At 49.9% G+C, this 25,725-nt stretch overlaps 9 protein-coding genes across 9 annotated transcripts; 4 read left to right on the top strand and 5 right to left on the bottom strand.

Moving 5' to 3' along the window:
• Window positions 1–210: 210 nt before the first annotated feature.
• Window positions 211–435, top strand: FPRO_03037 (uncharacterized protein; the record flags this gene model as incomplete). Its single annotated transcript, XM_031226795.1, has 2 exons — window positions 211–295; window positions 392–435. 2 exons carry the CDS (start codon window positions 211–213, stop codon window positions 433–435), a joined length of 129 nt encoding a protein of 42 aa, XP_031077296.1.
• A 1,168-nt stretch (window positions 436–1,603) lies between these two features.
• Window positions 1,604–4,704, bottom strand: FPRO_03038 (uncharacterized protein; the record flags this gene model as incomplete). Its single annotated transcript, XM_031226793.1, has 3 exons — window positions 1,604–2,323; window positions 2,379–4,452; window positions 4,517–4,704. The coding sequence occupies 3 exons, from the start codon at window positions 4,702–4,704 to the stop codon at window positions 1,604–1,606; spliced, it is 2,982 nt and encodes a 993-aa protein (XP_031077295.1).
• Window positions 4,705–6,608: 1,904 nt separating this feature from the next.
• Window positions 6,609–10,739, bottom strand: FPRO_03039 (uncharacterized protein; the record flags this gene model as incomplete). Its single annotated transcript, XM_031226792.1, has 3 exons — window positions 6,609–7,309; window positions 7,362–9,952; window positions 10,480–10,739. The coding sequence occupies 3 exons, from the start codon at window positions 10,737–10,739 to the stop codon at window positions 6,609–6,611; spliced, it is 3,552 nt and encodes a 1,183-aa protein (XP_031077294.1).
• Window positions 10,740–12,625: 1,886 nt separating this feature from the next.
• On the top strand, window positions 12,626–14,170 carry FPRO_03040 (uncharacterized protein; the record flags this gene model as incomplete). Its single annotated transcript, XM_031226791.1, has 1 exon — window positions 12,626–14,170. The coding sequence occupies one exon, from the start codon at window positions 12,626–12,628 to the stop codon at window positions 14,168–14,170; it is 1,545 nt and encodes a 514-aa protein (XP_031077293.1).
• A 200-nt stretch (window positions 14,171–14,370) lies between these two features.
• On the bottom strand, window positions 14,371–15,864 carry FPRO_03041 (uncharacterized protein; the record flags this gene model as incomplete). Its single annotated transcript, XM_031226790.1, has 1 exon — window positions 14,371–15,864. The coding sequence occupies one exon, from the start codon at window positions 15,862–15,864 to the stop codon at window positions 14,371–14,373; it is 1,494 nt and encodes a 497-aa protein (XP_031077292.1).
• Window positions 15,865–16,273: 409 nt separating this feature from the next.
• FPRO_03042 (putative CAF4 protein) lies at window positions 16,274–18,411 on the bottom strand (the record flags this gene model as incomplete). The annotated part of the gene is made up of 4 exons (XM_031226789.1): window positions 16,274–16,549; window positions 16,604–17,613; window positions 17,661–18,261; window positions 18,346–18,411. The coding sequence occupies 4 exons, from the start codon at window positions 18,409–18,411 to the stop codon at window positions 16,274–16,276; spliced, it is 1,953 nt and encodes a 650-aa protein (XP_031077291.1).
• An 822-nt stretch (window positions 18,412–19,233) lies between these two features.
• Window positions 19,234–20,194, top strand: FPRO_03043 (putative chorismate mutase; the record flags this gene model as incomplete). The annotated part of the gene is made up of 3 exons (XM_031226788.1): window positions 19,234–19,304; window positions 19,372–19,432; window positions 19,526–20,194. The coding sequence occupies 3 exons, from the start codon at window positions 19,234–19,236 to the stop codon at window positions 20,192–20,194; spliced, it is 801 nt and encodes a 266-aa protein (XP_031077290.1).
• A 12-nt stretch (window positions 20,195–20,206) lies between these two features.
• FPRO_03044 (Protein BCP1) lies at window positions 20,207–21,116 on the bottom strand (the record flags this gene model as incomplete). The annotated part of the gene is made up of 2 exons (XM_031226787.1): window positions 20,207–20,977; window positions 21,030–21,116. 2 exons carry the CDS (start codon window positions 21,114–21,116, stop codon window positions 20,207–20,209), a joined length of 858 nt encoding a protein of 285 aa, XP_031077289.1.
• A 751-nt stretch (window positions 21,117–21,867) lies between these two features.
• FPRO_03045 (uncharacterized protein) lies at window positions 21,868–23,793 on the top strand (the record flags this gene model as incomplete). The annotated part of the gene is made up of 3 exons (XM_031226786.1): window positions 21,868–22,368; window positions 22,421–22,874; window positions 22,922–23,793. 3 exons carry the CDS (start codon window positions 21,868–21,870, stop codon window positions 23,791–23,793), a joined length of 1,827 nt encoding a protein of 608 aa, XP_031077288.1.
• Between the last annotated feature and the right edge of the window lie 1,932 nt (window positions 23,794–25,725).

Here is a 25,725-nt window from a genome sequence, read left to right as displayed (position 1 = left end):
TTGCACTGTCTGTGTCTGACCTTGTTGTCTGAGCCCTCTGGTGTAAGATTCGTATGAGTCTGAACACCTTACTGTGCAGTGGGCGGACCTTCTAGTCAAATTTAGTCAAACAACATAAGGGATAGGTAGAAAACGACGAAGTGGTGAAGGGCGGGTGTCCGTCATCCTCCCTTCTTTCTCTTCGTTGGACTTCAACCAGGCAGCCAGACGATGTTTCCCAAACTGTGGGGGATCTCTATGGCTGGCGTGGCGTCTCGTGGCGTCGCCGCGTCGCTGCGTCAGCGAACTAGCCCCTGTAAGTGAAAGTGAATTTGGTGACAATTTGGATCGAAAGCCATCCGTCCCTACGGCGGCAGTCATGATTGCACCACGAGACTTTGGGTTGATGTAGTGTCTATCATTTCGGTACTTCGAGCCTCGGAGGAATTGCATTAATTGTTTTACCCTGGATTGCTTGAATATCTCTTTCTGCCGCTCTTAAAAGCAACACTACCTTAATACCTACTATACTAATCTTGCCCAAAGTAAGGCGACTTTGATGTTTATTAATTGTTCAGTTTCATACGTACTTGCAGTACTTTCAAGTTAACAATGAATTAAGTTCTCGCCATTTCAACTTTGTAGCAATCTAGGCTGAACTGTTTCTTGTTGGATCAGGAAACTCAACACTTCTGATCGTGGTTTTATTCAATTTGGTTCCTGATGCGTTTTGATTATACTGCAGTAACACCCCTATCAATTCCATCTCGTACAGGTATCTAATAACCCTGATATGTATATATACAACTATACCTCTACCTCTACCTCTATTTCTTCGTATTTCTTCAGTTTCCGTACAAGCTTAGCACGTGACTCCGAGTGCTTTTCGACTGATCCAATCATCAAGTCTCTGTCCTACAAGTAGCTTTGCCGAGCATTCCGTTCTCAGTCACAGGCTTGTTCAGAAACGGGACCAGCAGGCCAAAAATTGACGTCTTGCACCTCAATGCAGTTATAGCGTCACCATCTTGCTCATTAAGTACTTCATTAGTGTGGCCTAGTTTGCATTACTGGAAGATAATTTATGATTACTTATTCCGTGGATTAGAATTGACTTCAACTTGCTGCTAAAAGATGAGATACACGAAACTGCAGGGTATTTATATCAGCGTGTATGCGTTAGTATGTGTTCGTTGCCGAGTACTCAAATTGCTGATAGTGTAATTCCATACCCATTACACACCAACACGTAGTCATATTCTGATTTGTCTCAAGTGAAACTGCATATTGCGGTAGGCATTCAGACGAAATAGATGAGCAACTCCGTGTATTGAAAATTGTCAACGTGGTATGAGCATACGCCGTAAATTGCAATAACCATTTCATATATTAATATCTGCTGCGTTTGATAACGAGAATGCATTACGCCCGTTATATTATGTTTCCGAAATAGCACTCCGGTGCTCGTTTCCAACCAAAACGCCATGCAAGTGTTGTCTATAAACAATAGTAAGGAAAGTCGAGGAAGCAAAACGAATACATCAGCATTAGCCCCTTCGTCACTGTCCCCACGAAGAGCTCTCTGCAAGAAACAATTACCTTTTCAAACCCTTTGCACCAAACGTCACTCAATCTTGCGTCGCTTGCTCGATCGCTTTACGACGTCTTGTCCCTCTAGAAAGTGACCCTTCTCTATCTGGTGTTGGCGCAAATTGTCTGGTCTATTCTTGTACTGACTTGTACAGCCGGGATATGGACAGCGGTAGATGGTTGGAGGTTTTGTTGAGTGTTGCAGTTTCATGTGCTTGGCCATACTGCCGCTGAACCATCGAGGATCACCTTCAGGTGTATATCCGCACAATTTGCAACTGCTGTCCGACTTGATTTTTGCTGTTGGAGAGGAGGAGGATGCTGCTGGAGCTGGAGACGGGGGTGAATTCGCGGCTGTTGAAGTTGCCTTCACCGAATTCGTGTCTGCAGGCGTAGGAAGTGGTAGCGGGTTCAAAGTACCAGGATCAATGGTGTTCGGCAGGCATGAGAAGTCCAAAGGCTGCCCTGCATCAAATGGGCCAATCGGGCTAAAATTGAAGTTGTTCGGCGACATAGCATTGAAGAATTCATCGATGTCATCAAAGCCGTCCTGCGTCACTGAACTGTTTTGAACTGCGTGCTCAGCTGTCGGTTGTAGCGGGACACCAATAACAGTTTTGATAAGCTCAATGCATTGTCGGTAATAGACAGCCCGGTAAGAGCCTTCTGCTGTAGCCGTGCAATAAATAGAATCCATCTGTTCTCGAACGAAGCGGATATAGCCATCGAAGTAAATGTCTGGGGGTAGGTGCATCTGCATTGGAATGTTTAGTCTTGTCTTGACCTCCGAGCGTCTGTTTTCCACTCACCTTTCCACACTCCATAAGCTCGAGTTCTAAGCGCCGTGGAAGCGTCGACTCTGAATTGGCGCGACGAGCGATGTTGTTCAGATTATTTGCAAAGGCTTGATAATGAGTATAGAGCTGAAAGTTGTGCTTGAGTATGAGATTTGCAGCCATGGTTTGTGTCGAATCCATAGGAGCCCTGTCTAGGCTATTGCAGTGGCCCAAAAAGAGATCAGACGATAGAACTTCTGCGTCGTCTACCACATGGATGGTGGCATTTTCCAGTTGGTCTAGGAAATACATTGCTAAAAACGCTAGCGAGTCGACACTGGCGGACATCATGTTTCTGGACTCAATTCCTTTCCCCTTCGAGCCAGGCGAGTGTGACATTAGTGATGTCTTGGCTCGAACCAGGTTCATAAGGTCAGCGTTGCTCACATCAGCTGGCTTCCACAGAGTTTCGACAATCTGTATATACAGCTGGCGATCTTGACGTGAAAACAAGGCGCTGTACGACATCGCTTGAACGAAAAGATCCGAAGATCTGTTTGCAGCGTCTTGCTCGTGAACAATAAGTGAGAAACAGTAGACCAAGTGAACAAAACAGAGGACATTGATGGGAACAGTCGGCTGACGACCTTCGATGATATCCATGAGAGTTTCGAGACCCTTTGTAGCTATCACTGGAGCCGTAAGACTTCTGAGCTGTATGACTAGGTGGTTCTTGGTGATATGATGAAGCTTGGCCAGAGAGTCAGCGACGTGCATCTGGAGAGTACTCCATGCCGTGCCAATCAGGGACCGAGGGTTATGATAGGACTCGGCCTTCGGTTGAGGTGGTATGGGATGGAGGGACGGTGGCATCGTGACATTATTGTCAATGGGGGCAATGTTGGCATCAAGGTCGAAAGTAGAGGAAAGGAAGGAGTCATTCAATGTGAAAACGGGCTGGTTAAGATTCGCAGTATCAGACTTAGTGGCAGGCAAGGCACCGAGCATGTGGATGTTTGTGGGGAGTTCAGTCGGTTGGGAGTCATAGGACATGCCTGCCTCGTTTTCGAGAGAGTTCCAGCCCTTGGCTGCGGGTGCCTTGTGAGATATGGCGAACGAGTTCGTCCTGAGGAGGCCTCCTGGGCTTCCAAAGCCATTCTCAGTGGAGGTGAAGTCTGAGTCGAAGGCTGGTGCACTTGCCCATTGATCAGAGAAGGACGAGATGGGGGAGATACTGTAGCTTTCTCTGCTGAAAGTAGTGTCCGCCGTATTTGTGCTCGACGTGGAGTTTGTACTGGCTGTCGAGCGAACCGAGGTGCTAGGTGCGACCTGGCCCTTACTGCGTCTCTTTTGTTCCCTGCGGTACTCTTCTAGGCCTTCTGTATGAAGCTGAAGGGTGGGCCGTACAGAAGTTATGTTGCAGCCAGGGTCGATGAGGTTTACAGGGACGACAGTGCCTGGCGGCAGCATGAAATCGAGGGGGTCGCTGAGGGTTGCATCTGATTCGAGCTCGGCGCGGTGAGCAGGCAGAGTCTGTGCCTGGTTCTGCGTAGGCAGCGATGAGGTGTAAGGTGTGAGCATGGGGGCTGGGCTTATCTCTGCCTCGTTCTCATTCTCCAATATGGGCTGTAAAACTATACCGCTGGAGCCAATCTCATGGATCTCATTCGTAGGTAGCTCGAGCTCACCTGGTGCCACTGCGAGATCGTAACTGGGTGGTGCCTCAGATTCACCGATGTCACTGTCGAGGTCAAGATCCTCCAGGGCTGAGCTCTTAGGTTTGTGACCGAGGGAGTTGAAGAAGCTCTTTGCCATGGACAGTATCTTCTTTCTTCGCGATGGGTGACCCAGGCATCGCTTGCACTTGGAATCGTTGAATCGTTCGGATTTCCCGCATTCGTAACACCAATACTCACTCGTGGAGAGCCAGCTACACGAGTATAGGTGCTGAAGCATGAGCTCGTGGTTTGCAAATCGCTTACGGCAGCGCAGCATGGGACACTCCAGCTTCTCTTGGGGGGTCATTCTGTCGCACTCATTTCTTTTGACTGCAGTCCAGACGATGAATCGATGAAGAGCGCAGTTGTCGCTTGAAGTACCACGGGTCCTAATGCACCAATGAGTCTGGGGAGGACTTGTCGAGATGAATGAAAGGGGATATCGTCTCTTACACACAAGATTTTGGTGATGCCTCACTGTCTTCTGATGCGATCGAGGAGACGGAGGATGATGATGTGGATTCAGTGCTTGATCGCCGAAGACTTATACGATGACTGGGGCTTCGAGTGAGCCGGCGTAGGGCTGAGGGTCCCGAGCCAGAGTTTGTCCCATCCAGGGACAAACGCTTTTTTGACTCCATTTCGAGAGTCAACAGAAAGGCTTTGTATTCTACTCCCAGACCCTGTAAGCAAAGCTTGTACTGCCAAGTTGAGCTTGTTGGGCTGTCGCAATTACAAAGTGATCCAAGCGAGACCAAGCAGGCACTCCAAGGATGGCGAAAGAGGAGAGAGATTGCAATGGTATCAGCCTCCCCAAATAAAGAGACAGTCAGAGGTATGCGCCACCCATAGTCGATATAGATTGTTTTGGGGTTTATTACCACTGGAAGATGAGTTCAACAGCTGGAGAGGCAGCTCGCAGAGGATGCTGTCCTAGGGCGAATAAGACAAGAGTGTGTAGGACTCAAGGCCTGGGGCTAGGACTTGGAGCTTAGTTAGAGCTTGAGCTTGCGGCTCGGTGGGAGTGGAGGGAGGTGGATCAGAGGTGTTGGGTTGTATCCATCCAATGCAGGCGATGCAGGTAGTCAGTCAAGTCAGTGTGTATGCGTCCGTGGGACCCGGGCCTGGGGATCTGCTGGGAAGATGAACAGAGTTGCCTTGTAGCGAAAGATCTTGTTCCGGGCAGTGCCTAAGAAGCTGGATGAGCTCCGTCATCCGGTAAGGCTTTTTTGAATCCGATGAGACGATGAGGAATGAACAGGGAGTTGTGAGTCTTCGGTACTACATACAGTACTGCATGTACCTACTAGAGCAGAATCAGCCTCGCACAGCTCACTCAGAATGGAACTGCAGCACAAACCATCCCCCACCCGTCTATACGCGGGGCTCCCCCGGCAATGGAACTTGCTTCTTTCATCCAATACAATTGCATCGTCATCCCTGTCGTTGGGTTCAAGTGGCTTGGGAAGAAGCAGGGTAGGCAACAAGGCGGACACAGCTCTGGCCCCCCATAGTAAACTGACTGCAAGTCGGCTTTAGAGAATGCCTGGGAGGATGCTGGGCTGAGCTGAGCTAATACGCCATAACTCTCTACGTGCTGAGAGACCTTGAAAACTGCGGTCTCGATATAGGTAGTGAAGGCGTGTTCGGCATTGCTGATTGTTTCCTATTACTTTAGCAATGTCAATTTCTTCCTACCTACCGGTAATAGTTGATGATCATTGTTACACCAGACATTGCAGGAGGAGACTGGCGAGACTGGCGAGACTGGGGTAAGCTGTTTTAGTCACATACAAAGTCTCCGCTGCGTGGTTGCGTCACACCGAAACGTCTTAAAGATTCCGAACCGTTCGTTCTTTCTTGTTCAACCCGTCGTGGAATCAGGCCATTTACAAGCTAGCCTACTTTAGTGAACCAGGTGATTGCAAGAAATAGTACCTATACCAAGTGATAGGGAATTTGGAGCATAATCGCCGGCTTTCCCTGCATTTCTCATGTTGCAGGGTAGGTAGGCTAATCCTATGGTCTTGACGTCAATACCAAATACCTTAACACTCAACCCTTCAATCTCGACGCTGTATCAATTGTCCATGGAACCCCCCTCTGTCTGCGTCTCTCGCAGGGTTCTGCACGAAACCGGTGGCTGTTTATTTTTGAGTGGTCGGAGTTACGCCTCAACGTCTACAAAGTACCTATAGTAAGTAGTAGTACTCAACTACTATCTGACCACATCCAGAACCAAACCGGGCCCATGCAGGAACGCTCAGCTTCCTTGTCCTAAGCCAAGAATGCCACTGGCTTGTCGGCTTGCATAAGGCTGACCAATCTGACCATCACGGGCCTTGCCATGTAGACACCCACCACCACTTGTGTAACCATCCATCGACAGAATACAACCCCATCTTGGCATTGAAACGATGCTTGACTCATCTAATAGATATATTCGATAGTTTCTTGTTGTTACAAAGGTATTTGACAAAAGAACAAAGGAGCTCGCTGATTACTCCCATCAGGTTATGGTGCATGACTAAAATATACACAATTTCTATACTCCCTGTGATCGAACATCTTCACCAGTCGATCTGCCAGGTTTGCTCTTCTTCTCCATAACTCCCTTTAGTACTCTTAGTTTTTCCTCTGTGACTCGAATTGCTTCTTCCACCTCTTTTTCACCCATTCGAGTTGCACGCAAATTCTCTTCAACTGTCTTGGGTTCCATTGCCCTCTTGCGTATCCCGGCATTTTCGCTTTGCAGACGGTCCATCCCGACACGTTCCTCCAACCAATCCCAAAGCTCAGTGTCCTCTCTTCGCCACATCTCTTCATAAGCAGCAATCCTGTCCGGTCGGTAGACGCCCTCAAGTTCGCGACCGTAGGAAGCATTTCGACTAGGTGTGAAACCAAAGCCAAACCAGGTCGCAACCAACAATCCTACCAAAAGGCCATACATGACATTTCCAGTGAGAAGAGGTTGAATAATGTCTCCAATTGGCTCCAGGATTCCGCGTACAGGCTCAAGAACACCCCAACTTGTCTGAGCAGGCCGCTTGGGCGCAACGCTGGTCTCGACAACACCAGTATTTGACTGCGAAAGCTTGGCCTTCTTGCCTTTCCTCTTGCCTCCCTTAAGTGCTGGGGCTACCGGCGTTGCTCCTCCTGGTTTGGATGATACTGCTGCCTTGATAGCTGCAAACAGGTCTTTTCCGTATGTAGTCTGGCCATCGGTCGCACCTTTCTCGATAGGTCCTGAACCATGTTAGCATCAAATCTAGTTAATATAAAGAGCTATTGCAATTACCTTTCAGCCAACTCTTGCCGGACCACTCGATTGTACAGTTCATCTGCACTCTAGTGGCGTTGTTTTCAGCCCACGAGAGGCAGTACCTGGTTTTGACCGCAAACACATTGCCACTCGGCACATCCGGTGTTTGGGTTGAGCAGGTAAGGTTGACTGACTTCTCGAGATCTAAAGTCTCTAATGTCTCAGAAGTAATAGTCTTGGTCTGCTTTGGTCCAATCGAGCCGTAGAGTGGTTTGATGTAAGAGAATGTTCGCGTTCTGTTGTCCAGTGTAAGGCCCTTCTTGTCCTCCATCTGCAGCTCTAAGCACTTCTGCTCTCCCGATAGCCAGTTCGACATGAATGTAACTGAAGCTGGGCCAAACATGAGGTTGTACACCTTGCCAAGTGGTGCCGGGATAATATCGTCGCCAACCACTCTGTCGTAGTGTGATGCCGTGTCGCCGCATTCCGTGGGTGCATGAGCAGCTGGGCCTGGGAAGTCCGCGGAGCCTCCAGCAGCGGGCGGTGACTCTTCAGATGCCGGGCCACTTGGAAGTGCTGCTCCTGATGCTTTCCTGGAGGCAGCCTTCTCACCGTCAGCATCTGCTCCGTTGGTTTTCGTTTCGGCAGCTATGCTAGCATTGTGCATCTCCTCGTGGACATCCTCATCGTAGTACTCCTCTTCATCATCACTCTCGTCGTCTGTTTCCGAGCCTTCGTGGGTCTCATCCTCCTCCACTGGAGGCTCAGCATCAACCTTTTCCGTTTTGTCGCCACCGGTGCCCTCAAGTCTCACACCATTTAGCGTGCTTTTGAGTGTAGGATGACCGAGTTTCCATATATTCACGATCAGATCGTATGTAGCATCCCGACTTGTGAAACTGGCAAAAATGTGCTTGGCATGCAGTGTTGAAATCATCAGACCGTTCTTGAAGAGCAGTGCAGTGCTTCTTTTCTCGACAGATACAATCTCATCGAAACTCATAACGAGTGTTGTTGTCCAACCAAAAATGTTGCTGCTGAAGCAGAGATGACCCTCTGAGACATAAAGGCGGCCGTGCGCAAGAATCTCTCTCTGCAAGGCGCAGCTGTAGTCTTCGATGAGATAGTCATCATCTGGCACACTCTTGAACAAATCGTGAAAATCGCGATTTCTTTTCTTACTGGCAATAGCGAATCCCGTAAGCTTGGGTGCGCTCAGATTTGGATGCGCTAGTGAATTATTCGCAGCTGCAATCGCAGCTCCTATAGTGGTTCCAGTAGTGACAGAGCTTCCACGCTTCCTGTGGCTCTGTTTGAGAGCACTTCGGAGACTGGATGTTCTTTGCACGCCGTTCTCTTTGTTCGTAAGCTCGGGAGGGGGAGGCGTGCGTTCGCGGCTCACGGGTTCATAGAGTGAGCGTGGGCGACTGGAAGACTCCTCTGGGATAAACTCCACAGGACTCACTGGAGAATCGACGGGGGCAGATTCAGACCGAGCACGCGTGTCAGACACATCGGGGAACCTGGCGTTAACTGGAGATGCGACAAGGCTGGGAGCTTCGGCAAGCCCAAGCTGACTGAGACTCAGCTCACCAGCACCAATGGTTGACACTGCGGATTTTCTGTTTTCCTTCTTGTCCGCCATTTGCACCACTGGGGCAGGTTCGATGTTGTCTTGGGTATCGTCGGATTCGGGTGTTTCTTGTATGTTGGGAGTCACGCTTCGAGACTTGTTTCCGCCAAGGTTCAGGCTGGTGTTGCTGAAAGAATTGGCAGCGCTCTGGGCAGCTGATATCATAGACGAGAAAAAACCACCTGAAGGGTTCTGATTCGCCGTAGGCGTTGGTTCATCACTCTCTTGGGTCGGTGTCAAGGGAGCGGATACAATGTTAGAGAGTTTGCTGGGGCCGATGTTTTGTGAATTCGATCGACTCCTCCTGTTCGCACTCATGTTCTGAGAGGAAGGACGGCCATTTGTACCCGAATTGTTCCCTGGACTACTCCAAAAGGACTTCCTCTCGGGAGACGACTGGCCGGATTTGTTGGCGAACTCAGTAGGTGTAGGTGGGGTGTTTACTATAACCGGGGCAGGTTTGTCACCGCTTGGAGGAGTTCGAGGCGGGATATTTGTGTCAACCTTGGGCTGTATCCTCGTCCGTCTTTCGGGCGAAGCAACCTTAGCTGCAGCTGGTGGCTCGAGAACTGGCAAGTCTTGATCAGGATCTGGATCCACTGAGATGGTGGGCTGTTGTTCGTCGCGAGTCTCAGACGATGGTTGGGGCTCGCTTGCTGGGCGACGCTCTGGACTCGAGTTATTCCCAGAGCTCTTCTTGGGCTTGAATATACCCTTGAGTCTACCAGCAGGTGATGGCGAACGACGAGCGGAACTTTGGGGAGGGAGCAAGCCCGTCTTACTCCGGCCGATCCGGGGATCTTTTGAATCGATGGAGTCTGTTCGCGATGCTGGGAAAGTTGACGATTTTGAAGCACTACTGTTGGATTCGACGTCTGAAAGCGAAGGCTGTGATTCTGGTTGATACTTTGCCTGTACGACGGAAGAGTTTGTCGTTAGGTGGCCTATTTGAGAAGGATGAGTAGAGAAAGGCGGCGGGTATCGAGAGTTGGATCTAAAGAGTGACGACGGCTCCAGTTAGATTGATAAAATGCAGTAGAGAGCACAGACGGTTACACCGATAAGTGGAGTTTGCTAGGGAAGTGGACACGGGGAGGACGGCAGATGTGCCAAGCCTGCTGGGCACGAGAATAACCAGAAACAAAACGAAGCAGGAAGACAGCGACGTTGTAAGAGAGGTAGCTGGGAAGTGTGCAATGACAAACAATCGAGTAGTGAAGCTTGTCAGCGCGAGTATGGGCGATCATAGCGTCGTGTGGAGCTTTGATCTGCCATCCCTCTCTTAGTGCAATAAGTTACGTAGAACGGTTTGTCTCTCCTCTTGGTGCCACTTAAGCATGGATGTCGCAGATACTGACCGAGAGGGTCTCAGCCTCGCAGCTGTTCCCACGCAACAGAACTAGCAAAAACATGGAGGCCGACGATCATTGCCACGAAGAATTCAGTTGGTGACGGCAGGGGAAAAGCAGAACGGAAACAAAAACAGAACAGGGAGAGACAAGTAAATTTGATAGAACTCACGATTCGTCTCCATCGGACTCATAGGAGCGATGGCTCTGGCTTGTTCCCTCATCCTCGTCTCCTGCAATGTGCCCAGAGCGTGTACCATCGCTTTCTAAAGTTTCTCGACTCGACTGTGAATGTGCAAAGACAGTGGCATCGTCATAGGACAGCCCTGGCTGTTCACGGTCTTGTTTCCTTCGAAGTCGCTTGGAGGATATTGACTTTGGCAGCAGCTTGTTCAGCCCAGTGTTGCTGCTGTTGTCCAAAGTCGTTGACATCGTTGCCGTCGCTGTCGCCGTGTACCGCAGCCTCCTGCTGTCGAGGGACGAATAGGATATGAGGGATCAAGCCGGAATCGCTCGTTGTTGCGTGTCCGGGAGGTGTTGGAGTGGATGCGCTCGACGTGGCGGCAGCGCTGCGAAACGCTGGTCGTGGTTGGCGGTACTCGCAAGGATTTTCGTATGAAAAATTTGGGCTATGTATTTTCAATACTCGATAAAGGTCGAAGGCTAGGGACTGGGAAGTAATGAGGTCTTGTCGTGGAAAGCTGGATGGCGATGGAGCCAAGGATAAGAGAGTTGACGTCGTTGGTTTGTTTTAGCTCGACTATATGACGGGCCAGACTACGAGGTCCTGGACCACGCCAAGTCGGGTCAAGTCTTGTTCGATTTGATTTCTGTGGAATTCCTCTCGATTGGGTGGTATCCAACTTCAACCGCATGCGTGGTTTCCAACCTGTGTGTGAGTGGGTGCGTACTGCATTTAACCAAGCCTGTGGCTTTTATCAATAAAGGGTGACTTCAGGGGATGTGAATTAGCTTGCAAGTCCGTAGGTATTTCGGTTGGTGTTGGCATATTAGAGTCCGAATCAACCAGCCAACCACCGAAACCAAATGGAAGCTCTAAACTTAACCGATGAACCCGCGTACGCATCCCTGTGAAGTGGACTAGTGAGGGCGCCAATGATGATATCCGCGGATGCTTAGCTGGTGGGACCAGTCAGACTTGATCCCTGCTGAAGCTCTGGCCAAACAATGGGGTTTTGTTTGAAGTCGGTGGGAGAGCTGGGTGAGACTTTGTGGCGCAGTAACATCTAGACTCCTTACACATCTGCGCAAAGCAGGTACCAAGTTCGCTATGAAAATAACAGAGTGTTTTACTGAATCATAATCGGGATCTCAGTCATATGCGTGGAAAGGGAAAGAAGGGGCAAAGACAAAAGCCAGAAGGGCTTGTTTGAAAAATAGTTGTTTTGGTGCTCTGGTGGTGTAGACTGGACCTATTCACTACACGCATTAATTTGAACCTCAAGGCTACAAGTAAGTACTAGGTAGGTATGCAATACGCCTACAAACATGGAGAGAAGGGCTGAAAGCCGTAATACATATCCAAGAATGACGTTATTTGTCGAGGGGACTTGTGTGATTTGGTATAGAAAAGTTCGACCTACTGTTCTTTAGTTCTAGGTATGCTTTAGGGTAAAAGGGCTGGACCAAGACCATAACATACCTACTACTCACTTGTGCATATCATAAATCAGGCATATTTACCAAGGAAACTACTTATACATAAAAATGTGACAGTACTAACATATTGAAATACACTGCATTATTACCCCGTATTTTATCTTACGGAGGAGGTGCCTCATAATCCGCAGTCATTCTCCACATTTGAGTCAGTGTCGTCATGAAATTCCCAATCACTTTCTGCGTGCCTGGGCGTCTAGCAGGTAATTAATCTTAACCCCGCCAACAGTATAACACTTTGGGCTACCTTATGTTACTGCTGGTATGAGGCGACTGATGTGTCAAGAGGAAGGCAAGACATCCATTATTCCATCTAGCCTTTGATCTCATAGTGAATGCGTTTTTGGTAGTAGGATCTCGTGTTACTAGATCCTCGAAATGCCGTAAACAACCTATGAAGCATGTTTTTGTAACAGCTCTGCCTGTCGTTTTCCCACCCGTCAGAGTCATCGCCAACTTGGAATACCTACCTACCTAGACATATCTGGGCCCGGAGCCACTCAAACGCCATTACCAGTGGTCTTGTGCCTCCCCACATTTGACCTCATCACGTTACGATAACAACCCAACCTGCTACCAACAACTCATAGCACACCAGGGAAACCCAAGCTCTCTTGAAATTCACTACATATGGAACAATGGACTCGTCTCCGCTTGTAAAAGCACACGATCATGTACGCGCCGCCAGTGTCGCTCACCACTCCTCCGACAGCACAGTCGCAATCACGGAACATACTCAAGCTGCTGGCGAGTTCGCCAACGCTGCTAGATCAACCTCCAGCATCGAAGCTCTGCGAACACTGAAGCTCCTAGAACAACACCATCGCAGGATCGCCGAGATCTTAAACCGACCGACCGAACCTACCTCCCAGACCAACGATGCCGATCTCAACGAGAAGCATTCGTCAACCAAGGCGAATCTCCCCACACAAGACGCGGACGACAAGAAAGAAAACAAGAAGGACTCTACGGCGTCAAAGAAACTGTCCCCTCCGACCCAGCGTAGATATGCTCCTCGGGAAATGTCCTCTTCTATCGCCAGTAACTTGGCTACCGCTCGTGGCATCCGATCAAAGTACAGAGGCCAACCTCTCGCGCCCAGTGTTTCCAATGACCAAGCTCCCGGAAATCTAGACGCAGCCTCGCACCCTCGCGGAACCAAGGCCAAGATGCAGACTATCATCGATCACCAGCCTGGCAAGCCGACGTGGGTACCACCTGTTCCTGCAACCACACGCTCCGATAGTTACGGTAGAGCCTCATCGTCCCCACGCACCGATGCAGCCCCCTCTGCGGCACTCAGTGATGACGGAGGATATACTCGATTCTACAACACCTTTGGGAGCCTCATCAATAAGATCTCAGCACCTTTGGCATTTGCCGGTCTGCCACTAATCCAAGAGGAATCCACCATTTCAGAAACACCTGACTCCCCAGAAATGTCCCCCAGTCCCAAGCGTAGTCACCTTAAGGCGTCCCCCTCCAAGGTCCTAGAACCAGACCTTAGCAAGATCTACTCCAAGGCTACCATGCAGGCTCTTGCTAGAGAAGGACACGGAGCTAACGATTCTTTCTACGTTGTACCCACTACTGGCCACACTATGTCTTATGCAAATATTCTCAGCTTTGCCGAGAAGGAAAAGAGAAGACTAGGGGCATCATCCCACAGTGATCTTCTCGATGTTGCTGATGAAGATGACGACGACTTTGTGGATGCACGAGAAGCACCCCCGCTGTCGCCTGGAGCCAAACGTCGTATTGGCCGTGCCCGCACTGACAAGGACTTCAACAACATCATCGAAGAGCTATACACTGAAAATAAATCTCTAAAGGACACGCTTGATAAGCTTACCAAGCGGCTCCACGCCTTTGAAGCCAGTGCTCAGAATTCCGCAATGGCTCTTGCTGAAAGTTACCGACTCATGCGCCCTGGATCGCCCACTGCTTCACCACATACCAGCAAAGTTGCCGATGAATCCTTACGACGCAAGAACCAAGAGTTGGAAGAACAGCTAACCGCAGCCGTTAAACAGATGGAGCGACTTGAAAAGGACAATCGAAAGATGCAAAAGGTTTTGGACAAGTATCGTGAGAAGTGGGAGACACTGAAGGCTGGGGCGAAAGCTCGGAGAGAGGCCCAAGGAACGAGTGAGAGCGTGGATGATGCATCGACAACTGGGTAACGAAGGGATCACAAGTCTTTTTGATATTCTGTAAAACCCACAGGAGTTTGGATCAGCAGAGTCTTGTCCATAGGCAATGGATTGACAATGTTGACGACCCGCATTGTCGTCTTATCACATCACAGTCGCTGAAATGTGTGTATCAGCCTCCTGCAGATGCGTGTGAAGTCCACCCGTGGATCTACTTGCCCCATGGCCTGCTAATTCCACCAGAAGCTTACACTGAAGCTCACGCTTAGACTTCTCACATAATGCCACCATCCGATAGGAATAACCAGTGTGTCTCCTGGTTTAAGGATACACTCCCAATACTCGATACCTTCGAGCTGTTTCCTCATCCTTTGGACATCTTCGTCATTCATATCCTTAGGTTTCTCATCCCATCCCTCAAGCACACCTACATCCAATCTACTCGTATTACTCATATCAACACCATGCTCGGATACCCGCGGCTGCATCGCATATGTTGCGCGAGGAGGATACAGACGGATATATTTTGTTCCAACGACCTGACAGAGCAGGTTATGATAGCCATCGGTGTGAAGAGGCGTGATAGTGCGCGCTGGGCCGAACCAGGCGTTGAGCTGGGGCAGGTCAACTGGCGGCTGATTTAGAGACGGAGTTGTTGGATGAGGTGGGACGTCGACCCAGCAGAAGTCCGGTACGTATATGTCGTTACGAAGAGAAGGGATCTGATGGAAGAGGTTATGCTGGGCGAGATAGCCAATGCTATCTGTTTGTCCTGTAACATAGCGATCAAGAAAATCGCGGAACTGTATAAGTTCTTGTCCCCAACCCTCATCAACATAACTTCTACCGATTTCAACCGGTACCAGACGTCTCCCCCCAAAAGTCTGAGAGAGGAGATACTCCGGATCCTTCCAGGGGCGGTCTGTGAGAGCAGGCCACCCTGTAATTAAATCTGTGAAGATGACAGGCTGAGGCTCTCGGTTGTTGCTATTCATGTAGTCTTCAAACTGTGGCATTGTCCAGCCCGAGTGTCGAGGACATTCCCTCGTAGGTGAGAGCCTCGGTTGTCCGTGAGGCTGGTAGTTGGAAAAGCATTGCGTCGAAGTGTCATATCTTTGACGCTTTGTTGGCCTCTCAGGTTCCTCATTCGCCGTCCAGGCTACTTCAAGCATCCGTATCGTCTCTTCCAGCCATTGTTGTCGTCCACCACCACCAGCCGTGATGAGTGCTCTGTCAAGCTTCTCAACGACAAGATCTAGAAGCTCATCTGGGACAATGCCATCATTTATGAGTGGTTGCACAATGAGGCTAAAAGAGTCAAGGATGGAAGCGTCAGTGTATATCTGACGCCATACGACAGGGAGGAGGTCATAGCGGTAGGCGTAAAATTTGGATGACGAGATGGAGATCAAGTCTGCTATTCTTCTTTTGAGGAGACCCTGATTGACGTTGACAATGCTCTTATTCGACGACAAATCTTTGTGGATTGTGATCAATGCATGAGCCTGTTGTGCAAGAAGCCGAGCCACGGCATCTCCTGTGGGATCTGTATGCGCAGCGGAGTCTGTCGATTTTCCTAAAACTCTCTCAGAAACCCCTTTGGACTCTTGAGGGCTTGATGAGCGTGTATTTGCCGTTCTCGACCGAGCGTCTGGTGCCTTAACGAGCTCTTGAGTTATCTCGAAATACCTGACGAGAATTTTCCCATATGCCGCTGACGCCATATTTTAGGAGAGATATAATTTAATGAGATTCAAATCAGCCTTCGTTTCAAGACGGTGTTGTTTCAAGATGCTTGTCATCCGCCAGGACTAAAGTGTTGTGATCAATAAAAGTGTAAAAGCACACAGAATTGACACATCACCGCTCAACCGTGGAATTGGTCGTACTAAGCACCCAATGATAAGGAGTTTTCACACACAATGTTTTTCAACATGATCTACATCTACTAGAGCATCTTGATCGAGTAATTAGCATCTAGCCCAGCGTCTATTCTTATGTAGTGAACCATTCTAGCATTTTCAGCTCTTACTCTGTTTATAAAGCCACAAACTGGACGATCAAAGCGCTGCTCATGATTCAAGTCGTCATGAGTGGATTTCATTATTTCTTTACAGATTACACACGTATATCTTAGCTCGTCCATACTCCCACGACGCCGTCTCTTCTGCCTTCAACAAGATATCCATCTCTTACACGTACACGCTCCACGATGGCGGGAGTCTTACCCTCTTCAGCGGCCGTGATGCCGGCGCCGCATTCCCATTGTCGTCCCTCTACCTTATCGTACACCTTGACAACGTCCTCACCAGCAGCACTGACGATTCTTCGGGCATCAAACATCATGTCTGTGATTGGATTGTCGTAAGCATATGCGTCGTAAATAGACCCTGTTCTAAGGTCCCAAATCTGTGGTCACAATTAGTCACGGTGTACTTGGAAGAATGTAAGAGAACAACGTACCCTGATGCTTCGATCTACACTTCCCGTCACCAGATGCACATCGTCAAATTGGAGACATGTAACTGCACCTGTGTGACCAACTAGACTGCGATGGACCTGGCCGCTTCGAAGATCCCAAAGTCGTACCATGCCGTCTGCGGTACCACAAGCGAGTGCCGTCTCAAAGACCTGCAATGCACCCACGAAGTCGGCCGAACTGCTCTGAGACCGCCCCGTAGGTCGCCACCCGCTGTCTGTAGTCGTCATACTTGCTGCCGCCGCCCACATAACGTCTAATGTTTGCACGCAACGTCCCTTTTCAAGATCCCAATGGCGAATCGTCTTGTCTGCAGAACCGGAAACCATAACATCGCCCCTGAAGTGAAGGGCTGTGATCTCGTCGACATGTGATTCTAATGTGTACAGAGGGCAATCAGCCATGCTACCAGGTGGGGGTTCGAGATGGTTATCCGTTCCAAAAGCGATAGCATCCTCATCGTCGTCTTTTCCCAAGCCGCCATGAGGGTCGTAGTGCGCCTTACTGAGATCCCAGAGTCGAATGGTCGCATCCATAGAGCCCGTTGCGAGAATGTTATCCTCAACCTGTAAGGCGCGTACCGAAGCAGTGTGCCCTTCCAAATAACCCATGCATCTACCAGCGTTGAGATCCCAAACGCGGACTGTATCGTCCAGCGCAGCAGTAACCATAGTCCCGAAGGGGGCGTCAAAGTCAATAGCTGTAATCGTGTCCTTGTGTGCTCGGAGCTCGCGAATGGCTGTGCCAGGCTCGAAATGCTCGTGCAGAATGGGCATTGACTTCTTACGATGTACCTTTTTCGTTTTCCGGGGAGTGCTGCCTGCTTCTGAGGAGGGGATCTTATCATAAACTGACTGGGACATGAACTCTTGATCGTGATCATCGGCATCGCCTACCAGATCTTGTTCGTCCTGGGTTCGTGTGTTTCGTGCGATTTCCTCAGCCTCATCAACCAGCGCCTGCGCCTCATCCACTCGGATCTCCATCTCGGAAACTTGTCAAGTCAGTAGAGTCTTGTCACGTATTTGGCACATCACATACTGTCGTGCTCCAGCATAGCTTCATCTTGCTCCAACCCAGCGAGCCTGTCCAGAATAATTCTTCGCATGCCGTGGAGATTAGCTATTTTGTTATCGATTTCCCGAATCTCGTAGCTCGCCATGCTCTTACGAGTGCCCAGCAGCCCAAACTCATGCATCATGGCGGCCTTCTCTTTTTTTAATTGAGTCAATTTTTTGGGGCTTCCTGGCGTCCCATCTGAGTCTTCCAGCATCTTGCGACCGCGGGTGACTCGTCGCTGGAACTTTTTGCCCTCGTCAGTCAGCTCGGGGAAGCTGGCCTGGAAACCCTGAAACAGCGAGTATGGGTTGTCATGCTCGGGAATATTGGCGAGCAGTTCATCGGGAAGGTATGTCAAAGCGCGATGCTGGATTTCGTGCGTTGAAAGTCTGGAGCGCATGAGGTCGGTTGGGGTTGTCCTGGCCATCGCGAACATGCTTCGCTGGACCGTCGGCCGCTTCATTTGTTTGTGCACCTCAGCCATCGCGGTTTGGTAGTGATGGGCCGTGGCTTCGGCATTGGGTCCGATCAAATGAGTAGCTGTGGTTGTGACCTTTCGACTGAAAGCCTCGAGTCCGCGCGTCTACCCAAGAAACAAAGCATTGAGGTTAGCTATATGCGGTCCGTTTGACAAGAGACAATGGAACTCGAGTAGGTATCTACACACCGACACAATAGACTGGTCGTCATCTCCGCCTTCGTCGAAGCCATAGTGAGTCTCTTGGTTCGCCATGGCCTAGCTCCTGGCGGAGGTGCAGAAGCTCAAGAGAATCGGAGGGCCTTGGAGCGATTGGATTGGGGTGCAAGATTGACGCTGAGGCTTCGCACAAGGAAGAATCAAAAGATTTGGCAGCTCACGAGGAGTTTATCATGACGCGCGCCGGGATAACCTTGGTTATTGAGGTGGAGGGCAAAAAAGACCCGAACAGGCTTGGATTTGGGCTTGGGAGGCTTCTGATCCGAGACGCTAATGTGGGCAAAGGCAGGATTGGATGGATGCCATCCCTCTGTAATTGGCTCATGCGACACTTATGCCACAGCGCTGGAACTGCTGGAATGATCGCTGGGGGCTGCGAGGATAGTGGCGCACAGGTGAAGCTGTGCCCTGTAAGGTGTTTTAAAATGCCCTCCACTTCCGGTGACGTTCAAGGCCGAGCTCGACCTCTTCCCCGAGCTTACCCCTCCATGCTCAATTTTATTGTGCCGCAGGAAGTGGGAGGAAAGGAAGGGAAATGCCGGCTCTAGTTCCGCCCATGCCCTCCCCCTTTGGGCTCTTGCCGACCATCTCATGGGCTGCAATCTTTTAACGAGTTGGTAAGGTACAGAGCTCCAGCCTTTCCGTGCCCGCTTTATGCTACCAACTAATGGGTATAGGTGGTGATTAACCCTTCGGTACTTCAACATTGACTTTGTACGACGACTCATTACCCGAATTCTGTCTTTTACGAGACCTGGATCCAATCTTTGGATCATTCAGGTCAATACATACACCTCAGAAGCGCATCTCCAAGGCGTTCGATTACTTTCTTTTTATTTTATTTTAATCAGAACCACTATGGATACCGTTATCAACATGGCCGATGCCGCACACGCACTGGATCTGGCCCGAATCCGATTCCAACTTATGTATGAGCTGCTCCCGGCTCCCCGTACCATCTATCTTGCCATTGAGCACCCGGACTGACAATGGTAGTCGTCTTGAGGACACAATCACCTTCCATCTGATCGAGAGAGTGCAATTCGCATTGAATGGTGTAAGTGGGATTAGAACGCCTTATGCAAACCCCGGTCCAGCCGAAGGATCCCAGATCGCATAATAACGATAATTAATCATGTCATCATTCTAGACGATCTACATTCCTGGAGCTGTGGAATTGCCTGAAGCGAACCTGAGCTTCCTCGACTGGTATTTTCGCGAGCAGGAGAAGCTACAATCCCTTATCCGACGCTTCGAGTCGCCTGACGAATATCCTTTCTTCCCTGATGCATTGCAAAGCCCAATACTCAAGCCTCTCAACTACCCCAAGATCTTGCATGAGAACAGCGTCAATGTGAACGACAAGATCAAGAAATTCTATACGGAAAAGTTCCTCCCCGCAGTTTGCCCCGATTTCGGACGCGAGGAGCGGGGTGAGTCTCAAGAAAACTACGGCTCAACCGCAACTTGCGATATTGCTTGCCTGCAAGCTCTATCACGACGCATTCACTTCGGCAAGTTTGTCGCAGAGTCCAAATTCCGGTCGGACGAGGAAAAGTATATTCGGCTTATCAAGGCTGAAGATCGGGAGGGCATCGCTGAATCCATCACTAATGCAGCAGTGGAGAAGAAGGTCCTTGAGCGACTACGACTCAAGGCTCTGACATACGGCAAGGACCCGTCTATCCCCGACGGAACCGAGGGAGCGGCGAAAATCGATGTTGACGCTGTTGTTTCAATGTACAAGGACTTTGTTATCCCATTAACCAAGGAAGTTGAGGTGGAATACTTGATGCAAAGACTAGAACCAAGTGCCTGAGCTTCATTTCATCTATTGCGCCGCACTGAGATATTCATTAACAGCTTTGACCGCCCCTGGGAACTTGCTCGCCTCGATAAGAATCATGTGCCCGTGCGCCTTAACACCCATTTCTTGGAATGCCCGTTTACTGTCTGCCGCCGACTCGTCCTCTTTTGTGTAATTGAAATTGCCGTGCGCTACCGCGTGTTTTTGCAGCACCTCGTCCTCCATGTGGAAATAATAAATGCCGGCCTCCTCCTTTGCCTTTTTGCGCTTCTGATTCTCGACATCCAATTTAGATTCGAGTTCCTGGTATGTCTTGGACAATATCAAGTAGTGGGTGAAATCGTAGGGTTCCTTGTCCTCCACAGCAGCCTCAACCTCGTCGATAAGCATTGAATATAGCGGTGGGGCCAGCTCAGAAGGCATGTTAATAAGGCGTTCAGAGAACACTAGTCCCACGTGTTTTCCACTTTTGAGAACTTCGGCAATGGGTGCCAGTGGCGAGCTACTCTGCGCCTTCTCGATTAGGTATTTGATGATATCGTTCATGGGCTCCTTTTCCTGGTGGACAACCGTGTTAAGAATCGTGAGCATAGCGTAGGCATCAGTAGCCTTTCCGTCAACCTTGATGGTAGAACCAATGGTGGGTTGCGAGAGAACGAGATCGGCGAGGGCAGACATGTTGAAGAGATTCGCATCAACATCGAATAGTTGTCGCAAGAGAGTCTTGGTGCCGTGGAAGTCGACCTCGGGGTCAAAGTTGAACCACTCAAAATCAACGTCGACCATATCGAAGTCCTTTGGTGCAGTCAGTAGGATGTGCATGCAACTTTGAAAGCATCTTGCCTACCTCGTCATCAGAACCGTCCTCGTCCATTTTGTCGACATCAGCCGGTGGGACATCCTTGCCCTCTTCGCGCGCTCGCTTCTTACCCATTTTTGAATATTAGATGGGTGCCGATCTGGAAGGGTTTGATGTTAGAACGAATGTAAGAAGACTGAGAAGGTCAATTGAGTTACTGGCGCAAAAAAAGTATAAGTTGGCAAAGTTTCACCAGTGATGTTGAGCCAAAACATTTTCTAGGCCCCTCATCACTAACAACTTTTTGGGGCGCTGATAAGATAAGAGTAACTAAGGTACCCAGGCTGTAGTGGGAGCTTCCCTCAAGAGAGCAATGGCCATGGATGCCAGTCAGGTGTCATGGGCCCAGGTAAGGCAGGTACCTAGGTAGTAAGTAAGCTCCCCAGCCTAAGGTAGACGGGAATGGCTGCAACCTGCCGGAAGAGAAACGCCTCGGACGGTGAATGGCGGGAATAAGCTACCTCATATCTGGGGCGACTTCTGTTCATAGAATTTTGAGGCGTAAGGTACTCATTTAAAACAATGAGTTTCGAGGGTTGCAGGAAGAGAGGAAGTACAAGTATAAATTACTATTGTCGTGCTAACAATCCATTAAAGTGCCCATCAGGTTGGATCTGGGCAGCTCCCGTCCTCGCCCGCTCAATTTGGTACTCGTACTCCACCTCCATCTTGCTCGCTACCCCCGTCCGTCCCTGCCGACCACCGACTGGACTTAGTTCAAGCGCGCGCTGAACCAACGCAACGTCATTCCTCCAGCTTCTCTCTCTCATCAACAATCGCCCAACGAACACAATCGCCAAATCCTATCTTTTATATTTCATTTGCGATGGACTACAGCTCCACGATCCACGACGTGGAGGATCCCGCAGGCGATTCACCATGGGGCAACTCCCCTGTGTCGTCTCCATCGCGAAACAACATTGCTGCCTTCAATCCCGCCTCAGCTGATGCTCCTCCTCCCTTTCGCTACAACACACAATCCTCGAATGGCCTGTCTCAGGACCAGCCTGCATCTCAGTCTGAAGAATTCCAGCGTCCAGGGACTGCGACTACAGCCTCTGGCACTGAAGATGGTACTGAGGCTTCAGGTACACTGAACACCTCAGAGGCGCAGTCGCAATCCACAGCCGCTGAACCGTCAGCGGGGGAGGACGGACAATCTCAAGCACATAGCCAGCAACACAGCCAGGCTGGTGCGCCGGCTTCACAGTCTGGACAGGAACAGCACCCCCCAAAACCGGCTGGGCCTCAGTATCGACTCCAAGCCAAGATTACGGGACTCGAACGCACTGGCAAGAAGGATCCCATCCTCCGATTCGATGTTCACGTACGATTTCTGAGTTCTTTTTATACCTCCATGATGGACTGACAAGTCACAGACTAACATTCCCCGCTTTCGAACAACTCAATTCCGAGATGTTCGCCGTCTACACTCCGAGTTTGTCAAACTCGCTGATCATCTGATATCTGCGAATCCAGAGGTGTTTGTCCCCGCGGTCCCGCCGCCTCTGACCTCCGCTGGAGCTGGGACAGACGAGGACGAGATTCGGGTCAAGGCCCTGATGCAGCGGTGGTTGAACTACGTTTGCGGTAACGAAATCCTGATGCGGGACGACGAGATGGTGCTCTTTGTGGAGAGTGACTTTGGTTATAGCCCCATGGTGAAGAAGAAGCAGCCAGCGACAGGCGTCCGCAGAAAGATTTTGAAGCAGTTCGCTCCACCCCCTGATGATACCCCCGAGCTTGCGGACGCACGTCCAACCGTCAAGCTCTTTTATCTTGGTAGCATGGATGCCGGACACAAGGTTGATAAGTTGGTGAAGGCCAGGAGGGGTAAGCTTCTAAAAACCGCACAAATCCAGCATGCTGAACATCTTTAGGACTTGGCCTCTCCGAAGCCGATTATGGTGCTAAACTCACAAGTATGCATGTCCAGGAACCCCATCCTGGTTTGGCAAATGCATATCGAAAGCTGGGTAAAGTCGTCCAGACCGTCGGCGACTATCATGCTGCCCAAGCGACAGCAGAGGCTACAACTATTGGCGACCCATTCCAATATCACTCACAAGACGCTTTCATTGTCAAGGAGTCGCTTACCAACCGTCAGATTCTGATTCGCGAATTCCTACAAGCTCAGGAAGCTACCCGTAGCAAGCTCAATGCGGCTGATCGCCTCAAGGCCAGTTCGAGTGTTCGCCGCGAAAAGGTGGACGAGGCCATCACGGCATTGGATGATGCTCGCCAGCACGAGACCTACTTGTACAACAAGACTAACCGTGTCACCCAAAACTTGGTCCAGGAGCGTCGTAAGTGGTTCTCGAGAACTTCTGCTGATCTCCGCCTAAGCATTAGGGAATATGTGCTCAGAGAGATTGAAGCCGAGAGGCGGACTCTGGCCCTGCTGGAGACGGTCCGACCGGATATCCGATCAATTGACGCCTCCGGTGGATTGAGCCGATTGGGTCGTGAGTCTCATCCCACCGTGCGTCGATCAAGTCTCGCAGCCAGTCAAGGCCCCAAGGGTGACTCTTGGAGTGGCGTTCCTCGCCGTTCAGATGCCACGGGTCGCAGCGTATCAGGCAGTCTCATCAGCAAGGTGTCGGAGGAAGGCGAGAGCGAAGAGAGCACCGAGACAGCTCAAGGGCGACAGACGGGGGGCCGTGCCGGCCTTAAGGGTGTCAGCGAAGAAGATGACGAGGATCGTGTGGATGCCAGGAATGCTGCGAGCCGGCTGGCGGCCAGCACCTTCTAAGCAGCAGCAGCAACGAGTGCACTATGTGGATGATGAATAATGGGCTTGCATCAGATTCCCTCCTCTTTTCAATAGCATTGCTCTGAGCCTGGTGTCATATGTAAAACTGGTTTTCTTAATCGCTGCGTTTGTGATCTTCTATTAGTCTCAGGCCTCATGAGTTTATGCCAAACGCCGTGGTGTGTATGGAAATGCCGTGTAACAGCAGCACTATGCTTTTGATAATGTCATTGCGCTGCCGGAACCTCAGTGTCATTTATCACCATCGTTCGATCTTGAAGGGATGGCGGTGTACAGAGTTGGTGGGTTGGTTACAAGGAAGACTGCACATCTCCCAGCTCCCGATTGTGGAGGATGCGACGTGATGACTGGCTTATCAAGTTAAAGCTGTGATAAAGACTCATTAGAGAGTTGTTCATGATCGCAAATGAGGTCCGAGGAGTATGCTTCATCGTTCACGTGAGCCTATGTCCTCATGTTGAGGAAGTCAATGATAGATAAGATATTTCGAGTTTATTGGATATACCTCGTCTGATGCTGAAGTCCGGTCTGGACGACCCTGACTATAATCTTGACCGAGGTCAAGCTGCAGAAAACACCTTACGCCATGTAACGGTCGCACAGAACATCTGTTCGAGACTCTGGAGGTGGTATGTAGATTGCACTTCCATGATGATTATGGCGAAACCTGCTGTGCACATATGCTGTGTAACCCTGAAAGCATTGGGAGCGATGGCATAACTAAGCTCTCAACCTCAGTCGAATAGCATATCCCGTCAATCTTGCATGAACAAGACTGTCAGCGACGCCCGAAATCGAACCAACCAGTCTTGCAGGCCCCAATGGTTGTCGGACCGCACCCATAGGGCTGTTTCTAAACGAAGGCCTCAAGCGGAGGATTGAGACTGGCATCCTATCAAATACTGCCTTGAGACACATGTGCAGCTGGTTGGCTGTGTCCATTGACCTTCTTCATGAGTAACGTACATACTGTACTGTAGGAGGGAGCTGGCATGTGTCTTGCATTGTTTGTCTTCTCTTGAAATAGAGTTTGCGTGCTAGTATTAGTATTCTGCTCGCTGTCTGTTGTTGTAATCCAATGAGACGATGCCTGACTGACCGAGGCCAAGCAAGCATCCAATGTACATACTATGTCGTGCTCAAGAAAGAGGCGGTCTGAAGGGATTGCGATTGCCTCCCTACACATAGCACTTTCATGACACCCTAGTTAGTACTGGCGACTACCATGGCATGAACTGTGTGGGAGCGAGTCAATTGTTTTGTCGATTCATGCCTTGGATTGTAGCTATACGCCTTCTGACGAGAGTAATAGAGTACTGAGTCTTCAGATCGTCTAGTTACTATGTAAGTTAGTCTGAAGGATACACCTATTCTCTGAAGTTCATAGGTGACTAAAACATTAGATCAGTTGTCGGAATCCTCGTATAATGCCTGAATACTTGATAATAGGCTATCAATATGATGGGGGGGGGGGTTTACCCGCGACTGACGGTTATCAGAACTTACTTCCGGCTGGGGTATTGGTTCAGTCTGTCACATCCAGGGGTTGGGACGAAGTAGTGGAACCCCAAGCGCATGGCATCTCGTCATTTCTGTACCTTGTGGCTAACCCTTAGAATAGACGTGCAGCAAGATAGCTACCGTCGGCGTAGGCCAATCAGTTGTGCAACTCTCTTGTTGCTTGTAAGTAAGTAACTTAGTGGCTATCCCGAACAACGGAATATTTCGCCTTAACAGAAAGTCAATGCGTCAGGAATTGAGCACGCACACGGACGGACGGTGTCGGCACTTGGTTAAGCTGTTGGGTTTGGATCAAGCTGAACTTTGCGGCAAGGAATGGAGCGAGCTGCATTCTAGAAAACTTCTCAACTTCCGAATGGGCCAGATAACCCTGGGATGACCCAGTCTTGG

This window comes from Fusarium proliferatum (genome assembly GCF_900067095.1).
Source record: "Fusarium proliferatum ET1 genome assembly, contig: FPRO_scaffold002, whole genome shotgun sequence".
Classification (NCBI taxonomy): Eukaryota; Fungi; Ascomycota; class Sordariomycetes; order Hypocreales; family Nectriaceae; genus Fusarium; species Fusarium proliferatum.
Note: the sequence above shows the minus strand (reverse complement) of the source record. Positions and strands in the feature narration are given on the sequence as shown.